Source organism: Syngnathus scovelli, chromosome 9, assembly GCF_024217435.2.
Source record: "Syngnathus scovelli strain Florida chromosome 9, RoL_Ssco_1.2, whole genome shotgun sequence".
Lineage (NCBI taxonomy): Eukaryota > Metazoa > Chordata > Actinopteri > Syngnathiformes > Syngnathidae > Syngnathus > Syngnathus scovelli.
Window position 1 is genome coordinate 8,493,583 of NC_090855.1, and position 19,569 is coordinate 8,513,151.

General features: G+C 39.6%; 2 protein-coding genes across 2 annotated transcripts in view; one reads left to right on the top strand and one right to left on the bottom strand.

Moving 5' to 3' along the window:
• Positions 1 to 326: 326 nt before the first annotated feature.
• Positions 327 to 16,628, top strand: si:dkey-122a22.2 (uncharacterized). Its single transcript, XM_049730510.1, has 11 exons — positions 327 to 477; positions 1,025 to 1,190; positions 1,325 to 1,396; positions 1,511 to 1,587; positions 1,987 to 2,087; positions 3,431 to 3,547; positions 4,979 to 5,053; positions 12,532 to 12,667; positions 14,034 to 14,116; positions 14,216 to 14,312; positions 14,419 to 16,628. Exons 1-11 carry the CDS (start codon positions 436 to 438, stop codon positions 14,584 to 14,586), a joined length of 1,134 nt encoding a protein of 377 aa, XP_049586467.1. The 5' UTR covers positions 327 to 435; the 3' UTR covers positions 14,587 to 16,628.
• Positions 15,830 to 19,569, bottom strand: part of zfpm2a (zinc finger protein, FOG family member 2a) — a 102,422-nt gene continuing 98,682 nt past the window's right edge. Inside the window, exon 8 of the mRNA XM_049730500.2 lies at positions 15,830 to 19,368. Coding sequence (XP_049586457.1) covers positions 16,844 to 19,368 — 2,525 coding nt within the window. The 3' untranslated portion in view covers positions 15,830 to 16,843. The remainder of the gene's footprint in view (positions 19,369 to 19,569) is intronic.

The window sequence follows — 19,569 nt, forward strand, 5'->3', positions numbered from 1 at the left end:
TACAGTAGTGGACTCTACAGTACTGCCTTTCGGGATCAAAGTCGATTGAGTGTGTGGAATATAGCGACCCCTGCAGGCCTAAATACCAGAATGCGTACTACTACTACTACTACTACTACTACTACTACTACTACTACTACTACTACTACTACTAGTTTAGAGTGATCGAGTTATATAGTACTGTACAATATGATTATTGTTGTTATAATATTGGTGATCGAGGTATATACTTATATAGTGGTATATAATATTATGATTGTTGTTATAATATGTAATAGCACTATAATTACAGTGCAAATGTGTTGTTTGTCCTTCGCCAGCTTCTGTACTGAAACCAGGAAACGACTGGTTCATTGACTTCACGATTCGTCTTTAATTCATTTTCTTCACTCCGCGTATCTGTTGTCTGCTTAGATTTATATAACTATATTCAAGATGAAGAAAAAACCCGACGCTAAACCCGGTGCTGCTAGAAAGGTAATGCACGCCGAATATTCACTTAGCTATATACTAGTGAATTACTAAACGGCAGGAGAAAACTGTCAACGTATGCAATTGCAAGTCTCTGCAAATATAATTTATTTTCACCTACTAACAAATTATATATAAATTTGCAATAAGTGCGAGAAGACTGTTTTGTCAAATACATTTGCGAAAGCGGATCTTTGCATGTGTGTGTTTGATGAAACAAAATCTGTCTGATTACTCGCAAGAGTGCAGAAATTGCAATTTTGCAAAATCCCATTTTTTTTCCTGATCGATTTTGGAACGTGTGCAGGCACCAAAATCAAAATGGGTGACTATTTGCCAACAAAACCATAGTTTGAACATTGTTTTTCAATACACACTGTGTGCAGAATTATTAGTCAAGTGCATATTTTGACCGTAATTATATGCATATAATTGCAAATCATATAAATGGTTCCACATCATGCAGCTTTGGTGTTGTTTTGGTGTTGTACTTACTCATTTGTCTTAACCTGTTATTTACTGCAGCAGTCTCACCTCCCTCTAAATTTTTTAGGAAGCAGAAAATGAAGGACAACACAGCAAAGTAGAGGTTAAAAGCCAACCTTCTCAAAGCTCTTTGCTCATGAACATTGGAAAGTGTTTGCTTTTAATCATCATCATCCCGCCATTCCTGAACTATGCATCGCTGCAAAGAGAAGGACAGATGCTGCTGCCAAAAGGTTTTCAATGAAAATTCCTCCTCATTTCCAGTTTGCTTTGAGTAAAAACATCACATAAAAATTCAACAATTAAATGCCTCAGCAATAAAAGGTTCTGTAAAGTTTCATCTTTTTTGTTTTGTGATCTTATCTAGATGGCCAGATTGTAGACGTCGGCTTGGGTCAACAGATGCATCTCTTGTGTAAAGGACAGGGAAAACCAGTTGGTAATTTGTCATGATTTTTTGTATATTAATAATAAAAATCTGACACCATTTTATAGCATATCTTTCTGAATGTGGTTGCCTCGTGCCATCATGCTAATCAATCCCTGTTTTTAGTTATGCTAGATGCACCCACTGGAATGTCCTCAGACATTTGGTTTTATGTCCAAGAGAGTGTTGCCACATTAACAAAGGTGAGGAATTAATGCAGTAGATTAAATTGATGTACTCTTTTTTTTTTTTTTAATAACAGGCTTCCAACTTTTTTACCAATTTATTTTAAATAGGATGACAGTGTTATAGCATTGATTAAATTCACAGTGACAGATATATCTGTAGAAGGAGCTATTATTTCTTAGGGCATGATTTTTTTTCCTTCTCTGTCGAGCCTACTCGGGATGGTTCCTTGCTGTGACTGTGCCATCTGCTCCAAAGTGTTCATTGCAGCAGAAAGTTGGGTCTGACAGCCTGCCCCATGTTATTTGTATGAAATAAGATCAAAGTTAGGTCACGGGCTTGGTTGGTAGAGTTTGAGGACCGAGTTTTGAAGATAGACGAAAAATCTGCTTACCCATGTCTTATACACTTTGCAGGTTTGTACCTATGATCGAATGGGATTGGGTTTTAGCAAGCGTGTGATGCAGAATGAAACCATGGGAACTGAGAAGGTTTGGGGCGTTTCTACAACTGGACGGTGAGTATTTACATTTTCCAACGTGACCTGTCTTAATGAATCTCTACAGTGAGAAGATGTTTCATGTTCACAGTGTTTGTACAAATTAATTAATAGATGATATGTGATATACTTAACTAGTACCTAATGTGTCACTTTAAGTTTCATTCGGGTTTTATAGTACTGTATTTTTTTTACTACAAGTTGCACCAGAGTATAAATCGACCAGTTAAAAAATGGGCACGAGTGACTTATGTGACTCTTCTAACACTTCCCTATCTGATACTGTTTGGCACGAGGTGCTAAATCTTGCGGTCCTGGCTATTGGACCTTGTTTGTTGATCTTTAAATCTGCCCATGGGTTTGAGCACCAATCAGTGTCAGCAGTCTAGTTTACCTTGGCATTTGGCCCGCAAACATCCATTTCAGATGCAAGCAATCAATTTTCCAGAATTCAATATCTCAAGGGGTTTGATGACACCCTAACCTGAACCTCTGAGTGAGTCAGCCTTGTGAAATCTGACACCAATGGGACACCATGAGCTTGATGCATTAGTGTGCCGTGCCGAGGACAGAGGTGAAATACCGGAGATAAGATACTGTACCTCATGTAATAATTATGCTCCTTGCAGTGCTATAATGACGTTTTCGTTACCTTAATAATACAAGAATACCAATTGCAATATGAAATGTCAAATGGGATGTCTTTTAATCTTGCTTCATGTACGTACTTAAGCATTGTGCACTCTCAAGTGGTTTATATATTTACCTGTTCAAAAGATTATTAATTGAAATTGCATTATTTTTTGCATCTTTCCAATAAAGCTGGTATTTGACCTTATACTCTATTGCTATTGTAGACTGCGCCGAGATCAACACATCATCTCCCCACAGTCACTAATTTGACTCAATTTCTTTTTTTTATCCTGTCAGTGCTTATAATGTTATGGACTGGCACCAGTCATACCTGTGGGATTTTACTTTGATCTTATTTTAGTTTTAATCAGCATAAAAATCTTAACTCATCCATATTATTTCAGTTTTGTCTAGTAGTACCATCATTTTTGTCCAGGCCTATTTCATGATTTTTTTTTTAATTCTGTTTAACGCAACGTTCAAAAAGAGTACGATTTTTATGGGTTGATTTTCACATAAACTTTGTACTTCTTTTATTAATATTATATCTTCCGGGGTCCATAGTTTTTCTAAAGAAATAAATAAACATGATATTAGGGCATACAAGGTTTCTACCCAACAGTGATGAAATGCATATGCAAAGTACTGCCTAAATTAATAATCCAACCTCTGAGGTCAGATTGCTTGGCCTTATGTTATTTTTCAACCACATGATTTGTGTCTTCAAGGATGGTGGATGATCTGCACCGCTTGCTGCTTGCCGCCGGGATTGCCATGCCTTTGATATTGGTTGGCTCAGAGATTGGCACTCTCAACAGCAGGTTCTACAGTCACATACATGATGCGTAAGTTTCAAGAAGGACATTTGTGATTAGAGGGCGATGAATGCTTTATTGACATCTGATATTTTAAACCTATAGTATAACATTCATTCTTAGAAGCATTACTTTAATGTCTTATCCATTTTTACGGCAGAAGGCCTGATTAACTAAAGGTTTATGTGTATAAAAACAGATGCAAATTTCATTGCTCCTGCAAACAGATGTGGAAGCTGATCTACTTGTCGATTGCACCCGGGATTGTGTTTGCCAAATTATTTTTATTGTATTCAAACGTGCTGGTGTACCGGTAAAAGATCACATTCTTATTAGATCACATGCAACACCCACCAATAGAACAAAAATGCCAAATGTGACGTTGCATTGAGCAGTTCAAATCAAATCTAAAGGCGTTATTCTGATGAGGGGCGAACATTTTCGACTGTGGGCGAAGGTGGCAGATATTGCAATTTTAATTCGTAATCACAATTTGTACCCCCCCATCAAGCTTCAGCTACATGGCAAATTGAAAGTATATGTTTCATCCCAAAAATTACCATTGAACTTAAACAACAGTAGGAATCAAAGCTTTAATTTTCTAAAATATCAACTGCCCTGCTTCTCAATTTCACTCATGCGTTAACATGCTAGTGTCCATTCCTATTGTTCCCCATAACTCAGCCACCCAAGTGACAATGCACTGATTAATGTGACAAGAAGCTCGTACTGCGGGTGAAAGATTTAGTGTTTACTCAGGGATGGCATTGCTGCTGTCAAGGGAGAAAATTAAGTAGTGATGAGTTGACACAATTCCAAAGGGAAAATATTACCCTTGGACCAGGTGCACATGTGGTCATGAGTTTATTACAGGGGTGGGCAACTGGGGGCCCATGGGCCACATGCGGCCCCCGACATCACTCTGATCATTTTTCATAAACCCCAAAAACTGAATATATTTTTTATAAACCCTCAAAAATTGCAAATTCCAAAACAAACACTGATAAACAGTCACCATATGTTTTCCACAGAAAACTGGAAGGAAATGGGGGGGGGGAAAGAGATCACTGAAAAACTGCAAAATACCCAACATGGAAAAAAATATATCTGAGAATATGCAATGCATCTGCTCGCTTCCTAACTAGTGCTCATAAGATAGAGAACTTTCTGTACATTATAGAAATCGTTTTAGAATCGTTTTTTTCTTTTCAAATAAAAAAAACATTTATATATCTGACTACATTCCCAATAAATATCACAAATTCACAATTCAATCAACAAAGTATTTTGTACAAAAAAGGAGTTCTACATCTCTTCACAATAGCTGTAGGACAGTATTTTCCAATTCCTCATGGCAGCAACTTCACAGAGCCATTGCAAACGAGTGCACCAACATACCATGACTTGGATGATAAAGAATCAACACGTATACATTTATATGTGTGTCCTCTTTGCTGTCAGGCAAGTAACAGACCTGGTGTTGATAGATCCTATTCCAGAAGATATTTTTGAAGAGGAGCAGTGGAAAGATTACTGGTGAGTTTATTTTTATACTATATACCATGTAGATGCACATTTTTCAGCATATTGTAGGACAACATCAAGAGGTTAAAGAAGACCTTAAGAAGGGGATGTGGCAAGAGGGAAGAGGCAGAATGGGCAGAGGACCTCAAGGTCACTCAGCAGTTTTGAAGAACAGAGAAGAGTAGATAAAAAAGTGTGTCAGGGTTCAAGAGAAAGCGGATTAGGCGCAGGAGCGCTGGTTTTATGTGAACCAAGTTCCATACTCTTTCTTTATTGGTCCTTGTGGTAGGAATAGTTGATTATCTTGCTGCGCGGGCATCATTAGCTTGATTAAATGGAGACAAAAGAAAGTAATTTGCTCGTCTCAATCTTTTAGCGTGAAACAGATGAGTGGAGAGCGAGGGTTGTGATGTGGTTAAGACAGACTGTATTAATGCATCATAAAACTTGATTTAATTCTGAGTATTACTTCATATCAATTGGTTTGTCTTGGTTGTCATTGTTAAATCATTAAGCACTTACCATCATATGTGGCTTTATCATTAATTGCTCTTTTTATAGATGTGTGTTTTGTTTTAAATGACCGTTATGCAAGATTATCTAAAAAGATTGTTAGGATGTTTACATGTACAGTGACATTTAATCGTAGAGAACATGGCTGTGAAAGGCATTCATCTTCTACAGACATTGAAATGTCAATAGATTGTGACACCTTCACAATGACTGATTGTTTTCCCATTGTCTCATAGTTTCATGAGCACACGGACACAATTGTTGAGGAAGCTTTGTTAATGACAAATAAAGAGCATGACAATAACTAACCACTGAAAATCAGTTTGAATTGTGGTTTAAATAATAATAAAAAAAAAGATGGCACCCTAAATAAATATTTTCTTTCACAATCTTTCACTGCTATCAAAGTATTTCTGTTAATGTCGATGGGACCACGGTTTCTGTTGCCCTAAATAAATAAATAAATAAATAAATAAATAAATAAATAAATAAATAAATATTATGGCAGTTGTTTCACAGTTCCAGTACTTTTGGAGGTTAGTGTACCTCACCAGGTTTTTTTTTTTTTTTTTGCTCGATGATACTTGTGTGCACATTATATATATGTGCATGACCCATGCAAGTCTGATAAATAAATATCCCTGCAACTAGCTTATTTACATGTGACTAAGTGGAGCAGCACCATTTATAAGCTGTATGTGTCCAATTATGTTTTGATTAATATGCATTTATCGCCATGAATAGTACATGACAGTCCTGCCAGAATCCAATTACTGAGGCAATGTTTGAAGGAAATAAAGCAAAGACTTTATTTACTCAGACATTTCATCATTACTGTCCGATTTTCATGGTGGAGTAAAAATAGAAACGGGAGTGGGATAAGCGGTAAAAAGATTCAAAGTAATGCAGTAGAGATCTTTGCGTCACAGCATTACAGTGCCTTTGGCCTGGCATTAGCCAGCTTTATTTAATTCCTTTCTTTGTCTCTATAGCTCAATGGAGTCTTCATGTGGGTGTATGTTCCTTTCAGATATGGTTCTATTAGCTGTTTGTCCTTATCCAGAGACAAGACATATATGCAATACCTGAGAAGGAATCTGGGTAGAGCATATCAGCCCTGGAGAACGTAAGGATTTACACATCAAAGCTCTGTTCATCAACCGAGGCTCACTTGCAAAATAAGTTCTGTTGCGTGCTACAAAATAAATGCCCACCGTCTCCCAGGAACGTTTTTGTTTCTGTCCATAGGAAGGCATTCACGTGGCTTCACTTATATGGACTTAGAAGGGGTCAGTGTTCTTATGGAGACTTTTCTCAGCATGTTATTCATTTCCTGTTGGACATGGAAAATGCTTCTTGATGAGAAATAAGGCAGTGGATCTAGCAGTGGAGATTAGTGTAAGCCCCCTTGTGTATGTCTAGACAAATTGCATTCACAACAAGACTTGGTGATTTGAGCTTGTCAGTTCTCTGCTGCATTTTTGTATAACAGAAGTCCTAACGGCAGATGGCTTTTAGTTTTGCTGCAGATTCCGTCACAGGATTGACAGTCGAAAGATGGCACACTTGCTGCTAATTTAATAGATATACTGCAGTTTGTAAATGTAGGATATTCTTGTTAAAGGCACCTTACTATTGCCTGAACTTTTCTCTTGAACGCATTATTTTTTAAATACTTAGCCACAGTAAATTTCTACACCCATGACTTGGTGTCTAGGCTTGGCAATGATCTGATATTTTAAAGTGATGAACTGGCTATGCGGAAATTCATCACAGCAAAGACAAAACAGCAAGCAAAAGTCCCTGTCCTATGCCCACCCCTCTCCCCAAAAAAACTTCCTATTTTTTTTTTAAACCGAGACATGTCACACATGTTAGTAAGACACCTGAGAACTGTATGTATGTGAAAACACATCTTAATGTCTGCCTTAAATGGTGGGCTAAAATGGCTTGTTTCAGTGAGAAGATAAAGTGTTTTCTCAAAGGGCTTATATTCCATAAGCAATATATATTTTAGCTGCAAATCATGCAAAGCTTTGAGCTTAATCTCGTAGATAAATCTTGTGGCTAGCAAAATTCTGTGTGTCCATTTGCAGTAAAAGTAATTATGCTGTCCAGACTCTCAAGACTGACCATTATTAACAAAAACTGCGGCTGAAATTAGACAAATACTGTCAAAGTGTACTGTAAATTGCAGTTAAGAAATTACATTGACAATTCTCTAATTTTGTCTGGGCAATCAGGCATGTCTCTTCTCTGCCAAGTGTGTGTGGACCATGAAACTAATTTACCCCGTGGGGAATATATTTGCTCAGAAAACAGAGACAGTGGGGAATGTTCCCCCGTCTGATGAGATTGTCCTTACAAATTAATGAATGCTGATTGATTGGAAAATTCTTCAAATTTATTCTACCATTATTGTGTTGAGTTAAACTCACAAGAGCACCACTTGGGCTTCTTTTCCTAGTCCCTTCAGCTCTGTGTAATATTCTCTTTTCATTTTTATCCCCCTTGAAGCATTCCGTTTTAAGATGAAGCCAAATGTTTGTATAAACACGCGCACATATCCATGCATACCAACCAGATCAGTCAGGAAATGGAAATACTTGTACTCAGAAGCACAGCGTTTAACAATAGCCATGAGCATTCCTAAAAGGACTTTTGCAGCATGCATGTATTTACATCGTTTCCAATTTATGAACAAAAAAAATCTTGAGGCGAGCTGAACGGCTGAGTCTTTAGTTGGTTGTAGTGCAATAAGGACACCCTGTGCTCAATAAAAGTATTACACCTTCCGTTAAATATATTTTTTAAACATAACAATTATTCGTCCTCGCTTCCCTACTGTGTTCCCAGACATGTCTTATCATCCATTTCACAGATTTTAAATGATTTTTCAGACTATAATTGCTTTTGCACATGGGACGAGTGAGGTTGGATGGCCAAGGCAATGGGGGGTCAGAGACAGCAGGTGGTTTGGAGGATTTGTTGTCTTTTGTTACCTGCTCTGTGAAGCATTTCCACATGCAGTAAGTATGAAAAGCGCTTTGGAAAGTATTGGTTGGTTTCATCATTGATTCTTATAATTAAAACCATTTCAAATACTATAATTATAAATGTAGTTAACATTTTGCACTGTGCAATGATGAATATTGTCATTCTAAATCTAATTATATGACTTAACTTTCGGTCAAAATATTTTTCCTTTTTTCCACATTTGGATTTTTTGTGAAAGTAAATGGAAGTGTTGAATTCTTTTTTGACATTATATTATTAATAACTTAAACCCACATAGTATTGGACTCGAATGTGGCAACAAATTCTCTAATTTGTGCTTAATGGAATGGAACACCGCTCTAGTCTTTAACACTAAACTGCATTTTTTTTTCATACAATTTTATGACTGCTACGAAGCTCTACGATTGGTCAGTTCGGGTATACTCCACTTCTCTACCAAAACTAGGATAGGCTCCAGCACGCATGCGACCCTCATGAAGATAAACAGTTCAAAGATGAACTGCTGCTAAGTGAATGTATGGTGCAGCTCATCCAACAAGTGTAGGTTTTTTTTTGTCCACATATTAAAATGTCCTTCAGTGAGACAGTGACTCCCCCCTCCTTCCAAAAGACTGCAGTAATCACTTTAGTATCCCTCACACTTAATAGTTAGTTGATCCCATGTAATAGGCTATGTTGAAATGTTCTCTACTCATTGTAATAGTTGGCAGAAGCTCGTGTAATAGTTTGTATTTTTTTTGTTCGAACAGGTAACTGAGGCCCTGCATATGAAATGAGATGGTAATGAGGAGTGGGGGAAGGAGGGGAAGGAGGAAGGGAGGCTTATCACTACAGGGCCAAATTCCGACAGTGAATTGCGCAGTTGTAACAAAAGTAACAGAGCGTCCATTCAGCCTGCACTAATCCAGATGGGAAAGTCAAACAGCAGAAAGTCCACGGCACAAACTCATTTCATCACTTTATTAATTTAGATATTGCCTCTTCGGTCCTGTTGGGAGGAGGGCGGGGTAGGGGGTGGGGGTGGGGGGGGGGTGCCCATCTGAAATGACCAACATCGGCAAGGCTCTACATTGCTCCCCCACTTCGTCTCCTCACGTTATCTGTTTAATTCATCCCGCCAATCTTGGCTGTCTTTACCCACTAAATTTCCCTTTGACACGCATGCCTTGCTTCGCATAATCCTCACTCCAGGGCAGAATTAAAAATGGGAAGGGGGGAACAGGAAGAAATTGGACAGGTAGCTGGAGAATCCTTGAAATAAGGTTCAATGCCAGACCCTGGAATGATTGGACCAGATTTGAAATGGGGGCTGATAGAAGTTTTTCTTCCTTCCTTGTTATTTTTGGAATCAAGGAGTGAGAAAAGGGTGACAGGTGGAAAATGCTCAGCCACTTTAAACTCCCTTTAGAGTCAGGTTGAATTTGTACTGCCAGAATGACTTCGGGGAAAAACTGTGGCAAAGGAAGATGAAAATGTCAAAGTGTCATTTTTTCAGAGGTTTGATTTAAAAAGTTTTTCGACAGTGAAAGACTGGAAATTACAAAAAGTCAACTTGTTTTATTTCTCGCTTGTACTATTATTGAAATGATTGCTGTACCACGAATAGAACTGGTGAGTTGTCTTTGAAAAATGTTATTTGCAGCAGCTGAATGTCAGTTCTCGCTCAGTCTTGTTTGATAAATCTATAATATATGCTGTAAAATACACGTTAAATATTATTCAAAGATGACCATACAAATCTATGCATATGTAGAATCTCGTTCACTATTTATTTATTCCTTCATATAACTAAGCCTTCATTAAATCAGGTTCAGTCAGTCAACCTCCTTTTGTATTTAAAAATTATCAAAGTAATATTTTTCATGTTTTACTGTTATCAAAAAAAGCAGGTCTCCAGACTAACTTTATTTATTAGGAGCACAATAACCTCTAGCTTAAAATTTTACTGGTCCTGAAGGAAATCTTTGAGGTTTTACATACTGAAACACATTTCACATTTCCCTACATTTTCACTGAATTACTGATAAAAATGCTTACAGGAATTACAATGCTTTAAATTAATAATTTATGGTGCTAGTTTTAACACAACATAAACCCGATGTGTAATTCATACATCTGATATACTAAATGCTAGAAATATAAAGATTATCTGTAGACCAGCAGTAAAAATATTATTAATTTCGCACTCTGTGAATGTGATGGGTAACAACACAAAAGGGGTAGGAAGAACTGAATTAATTTGATAGTCATTCCTGATTTATGAGTCTTTTAAATTGTCACAAACAGGTTTGCTTTTAAACACACCACCTACACCACATCTTCCCCACACACGGCCCATGTACCATCATATTTACCGTGCAACTACTCACATACAAGCGGCAAAATGCAATTTTATGAGCACAACTGCTTCCTCCATAAAGCAGGCACAGGATTGTTAAAAACTTGGACCTAAAGTGTGGAAAGTCTGGCCCGGTTCAGGAATAAGACAGGGACGACTGTCCCCCTGGTGCTTGGTGGATGATCTACGGTGTGTTGGCAGCATTTCGGGGCAGGCTGTGCTGCGTGGCACGGCGTTGGCGACAGAGAGCGCATGGCACTATTGACTGGGCTCCACCGGCTGAGACCAGCCAATTCAGAGCACCAGTGAGCTAAGACCGATTAGGTCTCCTGAGTTACAAAATTGCACTGCTCTTCTTCTTTCATCACCCAGAAAAAGAGGATTTTTTATTCCCCAGGCAAATGCGTTTTTTTTTTTTTTCTACTGAGAAAGTTTTGCATTTTGGAATGAAAAACTCTTGTATGACTACTGCCTTCCCTTCATAGAAACACTACCTGTAATACTCCTGTAATATTGCTTTGCACTAATCAATCATGTAATGTGTACAGTGTCTAATTTGATTAAATTTGATGTTTTTTTTTTGGGTTTTTTTTGCTGAATCATTTTTTAAATTTCCATCATTCAATAATTATTATTATTACCAGTTGGCTGCGTGGAAAATTCACAGACATAAAGTGATTATGATTCACTTATTGGTTAATGGCATAATATCTCAAAAAATGTGCAAAAATGTTTTCCAAAGTAAAGGCAGGTGTTTGTAAACATATTGAAATCAACACAATAACCACCAGATTAATCAATTATTAAAAGAGTTGTTCGTGGCAACACTACAAATATCCAAAGTGAATTTTCCTCCATGGAAGAAATTCGTTTAAAATTAACGCAGTAATCTATTTAATAGCCATGGGACTAATTAAAACACGAATGAGTTGTTTTATAGTTAATTCCATCATTTTAATTAGATGTAAATACTTGACTTTGGACTTTTTTATTTTAACAGATTTTGGTCAACGATTAGACATATGTGAACATGAACAGCGACATTCAATCAAAATTTTACAATTACTGTGGTGCCATTTTTAACAAAACAGGAATATGATTTCGAGCTGTATTTTGAGCCGGCAGTATTCACAAGACTCATTTAAGTTGGTTCTTTTCAAGCTTTAAAATAACTTTTTGTCAACTCAGGCACCTGAACCTGCTTGAGGCTCCGCACTGAGCTCAGCGATACCGGGAATAATTCTGTTTTCACTCAGTGAAAATGATTAGAAGAAAGCTCTGCTTGTGGTTTTCTCTGTGGATCAACCTCATTTATTGCAAAGTAGAAAGCAAAGTTACTCTTAAGATGGGGATTCTGAGTTTAGCCAATGGCACATTTCTGACCAAGTGAACACCAGAAAAAGTCACTTTTCAGGGTCTGAACACTCACTCTGTGTTAACTAGTAAACTGAAGTGTTTTATGCATATACTATGTACAGGAGAATTTTTTTTTAATGGATTTTAGTTGCTTCTTTTTGCTTTAGCATTGATGCTAAAAATGTGTACATACAGAAAAATGCAGATTTTTATGAGCTTCATGCAAACATTTCAAGATTTTCTCTTTTTTTTTTGTTTTGTTCAGGTATGGTAAGCTGCTGCCATCCCTTCAAGCCAAGCAGTTTTCAGCAGCTTCCGGGCTGAGCCGCTTGCTGATTATCCTGGGAGCCATTGAACCAACTATCAAAGAAAATGTCTCAGAGGAGATCATCCAGAGGCAGGTCAGGCTAATGCACACTCTCGAAAACACACTACATCGCAAGGCACAAAAGAGCATTCCCCACAGGACATGATATTGATTATTCAAACTCAGGAAGAAAAGGCTGAAAAATAGATAGAGGCTTTGGGGAATGGATATGAAATTGAACGCCACACATGTTGGAATGAATATGACGCAGAATCATTTTTTTTTTGTCTCCACTGCATGTTTTTGAGGTCTTTTTAGCCTAATTGAGGACAGGCAGGTTTGCAAGCAACATATTCAGTGCTCCTATTCTGCCACAGGGTGGGGCTCTTGCAAGACTGATCATTGCGGCGCCTCAACACTGGCTGATGCTTTTGTTGCCTTTTGTTTTCAAGCGCTCAGAAAATGTGAATTTGGAACGACGACAATAGCAGATGTCATTTTAAAAGCATGAGTATTGAACATGTTCCTGGAGACGCCACGACCACAAATGTCTCCTGATATATTCTTGTTTTAGTGTCAGCCGGTGACTTGTACAGTTTAGTTTGTAAGGCAGTGGCAGTTAATATTAAACAGTGTTTTTGCTGGGAATGGCCGATTAGGTTTTATGCATGGGAAGGTGCATATTTTCAACTTATTTGGAGTCAGAGCTGCTGTGTTTCAAAAACAAGAGCAGTGACATTTCTGCATTAATAACTTCCTTAAGACAATGTTGGACCGCAATAATCCATGCACTGATACCCCATACTCGCATTTACTGTATCTTGTCAGTCAATCAACATCATTATCATCTTTTCAAGCCTTTCAACACTCCTTTTCCATTAGATTATATCAAATACAGTTTTAATTAAGTACTACTCGATCCACTCAATTTTAGATTACACACAATGGACATAATGTGTGACATTTGTGAAATATAAAATCTATGTGGCATGTTCAACATTTTTAACCACCCTCTTTATGATGCAATGACGTCTGCTTGTGGGTAAAAATGAGCAGTTCGTTTCATCTCTTGTTCAATGCTTGCCAGCCTCCCACCCACAATTTGATGGGAGTTGCGATGTGGGACCTATTTCAGCTTTTCAAGTATTACAGTTGTTGCCAAGGAGATAAGGACATCATTGTGCTTGAATTTTCCAAGGACGAAGAAAAGGTTTTGTAGACAAGCCATGAAGGTTATAATATGCACACAAGCTGGCCAAAATCAGTAGAGCATGCAGTTTATATCTGAAGGGCATGCTCTATAACTACTGTTGAACAGAACTGGAGCACAGTCATCTGCTGCTACGTTATCATCACCAGATCTGATTGCATTCTTTTTTGGCGATAGACTCTGTATTTTGGAACCTAAACATGTTCTGATATTTTCATTTACTGTATGTTGTATTTCCTGTCTTAACTAGAAATACCTTTTAAGTAACCCTGCCCATCAGAGTAGTGCTGTGGATGAACATTACTTTCTGAATGAAAGTGCAGCTCAAGTAAGGTAAAAAAAATATTATCTTATTAAGGTGAAGTGAGTAAAAAAATGAACATTAAAAAAAAAAAACAATATTGTATTTTGTTTTCTTTTTTTTTTTTAAAGGGACATTACACGATATAAGCCCCTCTCAAGCAGGACCTCTGTAAGTGTGATCACTGGGGATTCCTTTGACCAGCAAATCCCAAATCACCTAAATCAAGTGAGTCTGATTTTTGGGGAAAATCTATGCTGCATTGTATGCTGATGAGCTCAATTTCAGGACAATAATGTAAAACTTGTAAGAAATCATCCTTTTCCTGTACCAGATGGTATCTAAGCTTCAAAAGAAGTTTCTGGAGGAGTCCTACCCATCAGTCGATCACGTTCACATAAAAGGAGTAGACCGTCGAATGATCTACAAGAAGCCATCTGCCATCAGCCAGTACCTCAAGAAGCTAGTCAGCCAGCGACAAGCCAAACAGCACAGCCACTGACCCACGGCCAAGATATAAATATAAAAGAAACTGTATAAAATGTTGTATAATTATCCTGGAAAACATTCAAGATATCTTTTTGCTTTCCCCTCCAGCATAATGTCCAGATTATCTACAAAACCAGTGAAGATTGTCATGTAGTCAATTTTACTTTTTCTTTTTCACCCCCACAACTACTTTTGCTGTGTTGCGAGCTTCAGTTAGGGATAACTGGAGGGTATTCAGTTTGATAAAATATTTGCTGTCTTCATTGGACTCAGGAAATCTTATCATCTGTTGTTATTCCAGCCCCTGATTGGCCAATACCAGAAATAAGCATTTGCTTCTTATCATTGAAATGGCCACACACTTCATTGCTCAACCTGATATTTTGACATCATGCAGTTGTGTTAATATGCTCCAATGTAATAACCATAGGCTAAAGTATGTACAGCGGCTACATTAAGTCTACACACGTTTTCAAATGCCAGGTTAAAAGATTAGATGCAGACAAATCATTTTAAAACTTTCCACCATTGTGATCCAGAGCCTGTACAACAGACCCCCCCCAAGGACAAGTGATATAAGAGTTAAAGTTGCAGTTGCGGAAGTGTGCACACCCTCTTAAAACTGGATATGCCTTACTCAGAACACACCTGCCACCATTTGAAGTGGCACTGATGAATCTCAAATAAAGCCAAGATAGTAAAAACCAACAAACAACACCTGAAATCTCACAAAGGTACGTGAAACATTTGTTACGGTTTAATGGAAAAAGCCTACAGGAACATTTTAAACTATTTAGGGTTAGTCAGAGGCACTCTAAATGGGTGTGCTGACTCCCATTTAAGATGCTTCTGACTGCCACATTCACAGTTGTAAGAGACACTTGTCCAGCAACATTATCTATTTTCCTTGTCCCTGTAAAAGATTTGTTTTCATTGAGTTGTACAGTTTACAGTTCACATAAACGGTGGAAACACTTTTTACATACTTTTCTTGATTTGATATTATTATGCCACAAAAATATGGCATTTCAGTAGGGGTGTGCAGAGTTTTATAACACTGAATTCCTTTTTATCGTTTCCATTATTTTTTGCCATCTTTCAGTTCATTAGAATTAAGTCAGATGGCAGCCAGCCACATACTTCCGAGATGGATAATTGCATTCACAAATTTAACAGAATAAATATTGTGAATTTTTGTACTGCAATTCTTATTGCAAACAAAAGCTGAATGTGTGGAAAAAAGCAGACATCAGTAGTTCATCCTGAGGATTTAAGTTTAATTATGACACCACATCAAAATAAAAATTTCCAACAGATTTGGAATTTAATTCCATCCATATACATGCATAGCAACAACATTTTAAGAAACATGTTCTCCCATTATCAGGACACTGGAATGATAATCAGTATTCCCACTGACCTCCCACCCTTCTTGTTTGTTAGCAATAAACATAATTCTTTTTTTTTTTCTGCCCCAGTGGGGTTACAAATAATTATATGCACAGTCCCCATTTCATAATACTGCTTTCAGTAATGTTCCCTCATTTACAAAGTATTGCATTGAGAGCAAATTTTCAAAAAGGGAGACCAAAGTGTATCATTAAACAGAAATACGAGTACTATACAAGAATGCTGCCATCCTTATGAAAACATCCACATCTGGTTTCGAAGAAAAAAGACAGACAAACAGCCACATAGGAATGCAAAGCCATGTGTATATGCCAAATGCAGAGTTGCGCCTGGTCGTCACCACCAAGTGGTGAACAATCCATCAGTGGCAGGCAGTCTGCAATCTACATTTGGGGCATATACTGAATTTGCTACAGCAAATAATACACAAGTGCCTCAGTAGCTATTTTTGTGTCTAAAATGCATCTCATTTTTGTCATGTCTATTGTTTCATTGAGCCTACATTACAATGTAAACAATGTGTGTGCTACACAAGAATGACTATACAATAACATTACAAACAACTCTGATATAAATTTCATTTGAATTTAAATTAAAATCACTACTCATTAATACTGATTGTAAAATAAATTAATGTGAAAGTGGCACCATTATTATTCTTGATTCATTTTCTTCTCGTTTTCCTTCTCAACCAATGGTTTTTGCATGTTTAAGTCATAAAACGACAGGAGGAGCCTCTCTTGATTGTCCACAAGCAGTGCGTGATGCACTATTCCAGACACAAACAGTGTACCAAAAGAAATTAAGAACATGTGACGGGGATAGGGAGAAAAGAGGTTTGAGTGGAAGAATCTTTCTTCTCATTTAACATGCTCTGCAGCGTGTGATGAACAGTAAAACTTCTTATGGGTAATAAAGTTTGACAGGTTGTTGAACTGGATATCACAGAGGCGACAGTACTTGCTACTTCCGGAGCCGTTCATCCCTTTATTGGCCGGGGGTGCCGCGTCCTCATTCGGGGACTTGGAGGAAGGTGACATGTTCTCGTTGGAGTCTGCCGGGTTCTCTGCGGACCACGTCGGTGAGGGATTAGTGCCTTGGCCATCTGGCTGGGGCTGGTTCTCCTGTTGCGGCGCTGTGCCCGAACGTTCTTCCGGCTTATGTCCCCCATTGACAATGACCATGCCTCGGTTTTTGGGCAGCAGGGGGAGAGGCTCCTTGCCAGGATGAGGGCAGCCATTAGCAGCAGGCTGTTGGGTGGGTTCCCTCGCTGTCGCCGCCTCACCCCCCATACCTCCGCCATTAACGCTCTGCTCCTGTTCGCTGGCCTCTGCCTGCATCACAGGACCTCCGCTCACATAGTCGGTCGGCTTGATCCCGAAATATGGCGATATTTGCTCGGAACCTTTCATCTTCTTTATTGCTCCGGGATAAAGGCAATGGGGCAGATACATGTTCTTGGCGTCATCTTTTGACGGCATAAGCTGGGGTTCGGCAAAAGGCTTGAGGCCCGGCACGGGCCCCAGGTGAGGTGGGAACAGGCCTCCGTTCTGCACCATCACCTTCCCATTGCCATTTTTTTCACATTTGCTTGGGCTCTTATCATAGGTCTCACCAGTGTTGTTATTGCCTTCGCTCTTCACATCTGGGAACGTGGTCGTGTCCAGGTTGCCCGTCTCGTTATGCTGCTGCTGTTGTGACTTCTGAGCGGTAGCAGCAGCCGTAGCCGGGCAAAAGTTCTGTTTGTGTGCCAAGTAGTTCTCCACTTTATTAAAACTTATTTTGCACACTGCACATTCGTGGTAGTCCAACAGTCTTTTTGGAGAGCTACACGTCTTATCAGAGAGTAGGGAACACTTTTTGCTGAGATCAATGGGGGCATCCAACTCTTGCGGCTCGGCTGTATTGCCTTTGGGAGTCAAAATAGGTTTAGTGACAGTCAGAGAGGCCTCCAGGTGTTTAGGGACCATACCTGGAAAGATGTCGCAGCGGGGGTGGAAACGATCGCCGAGGCCGTCTACGGCTTCTTGGGACGTGCAAGGATTCATAGGATGGACCCCAAGGAAACCTGGCTGTCCCATGGGGGGCCTTTGATGGTCCGGATCCGGGAGACACAACTCATACATCTTTCTTCGCTTACGAGTTCTCATGTTCCTCTGCATGGAGGGCACCTTGTTGGTGGACATGCGCTTCATGGGTGGGTCATGACGGGTGGCGCAGTAGTACTGTTTGTGGACCATGTAGGTCTCATGGCGACTGAAGGTGATATTACAGGCGTCACAAGTCGTCTTGTTCGGGTCGTTGTCGCTCTCAACTAGACCAGTACTCGGGGTTTTGCCGTCAATCTGTTTGCCGTTTAGCCTGTCCTCAAGCCCGGTCGGTGTCGAGACCTTCTTCACCTGCCCCGATAGATCCTTATCAGGCCCTTTGGCCCCCCCAGCGTTGATCATGTCCAACACGCTGGAGTTCAGGCAGGCTGATTGCATGAGGTGACTGTCGCCTTCAGCGGGGTGGCAGCCGGTCAACATGCTCACTGAAGTGTGGCCACTGTTAGGACTCACTGACTCGGGGACCTTGTCAGAAAGGGCAGAGAAGTCAGGCGACTTTGTCATGTGTTGCCAGCGGCTGTTACAGTAGTGCTTTTTGTGGACCAAATAGTTGTCCAGGTTGCTGAAGGTGATATTGCATTCAAAACAGGTGGCTCCTTTGGGCATAAGAGGGCTGTAGATGACCGGCGGGTAGCTGTTCCCTCCATGACGTAGTCTCCTGTGAACAAGCTCTGACATTTTAGCGAGAATCTCGGAAGCCTGGGGGACCACTGAAATGTCTTGGGAGAAAGCAAACTGAGACAAGAAGGGGCCCATGGGAAATGTAGGCATGTTATGCTGCACGGGGGAAGAGGCCAGACGTGGGCTGGAGGGCTCCGATTTGATCCTAGTGTAAGAAAAACTCGCTTTGCTTCCTGGGTGGGCTTCTCCCTTCTGAGCAGACAGCACGGGCTTCTTCTCAGCCTTGTCGGCCTCTCCGTCTGTGCTGGTCTCCTTGTTGAGGGTCCCTTTGGGGCTTCCCAGCAGAGCCTCCTTCCTGTTGGCCAGCTCGGCGCAGGCCTGCTGCTGCTGCTGGAGGCTTTCCTCGGACCCCCTGGGGGAATGCTCGGTGGCGTCGCCTTCCCTGTGAAGTTTGTTGCCATGTCCATGTAAGTCCTGATGCTGTAAGAGTTCCCTGTGGCTCTGAAAGCTGATATGGCAGTGATTGCATCTGAAGGCCGCCTGTGACAGGTGAGACATGATGTGATGCTGGAATGTAATAAGAGAATCTGCCGTGTAGTTACAGATTGTGCATTTCAAGCTGGTGCCAGGAGGGAGGCTCTCTTCCATTTTGACACCTGTGAAAGAGATAAAAGGGACAAGCTCAGAATCTCGCCTCCCAGTTCTCCCTTAGAGTTAACTGTACAAACCATCAAATACTCATGCATTATGCCAAGGATATCCCCCATGCACTTGATTTTTATTCGCTGAGGGACGTATCGTCAATGATGCTTGCCGACAGGAGGAGAAGTCTATTTTTAAGTCCTGTCGCATTGTTG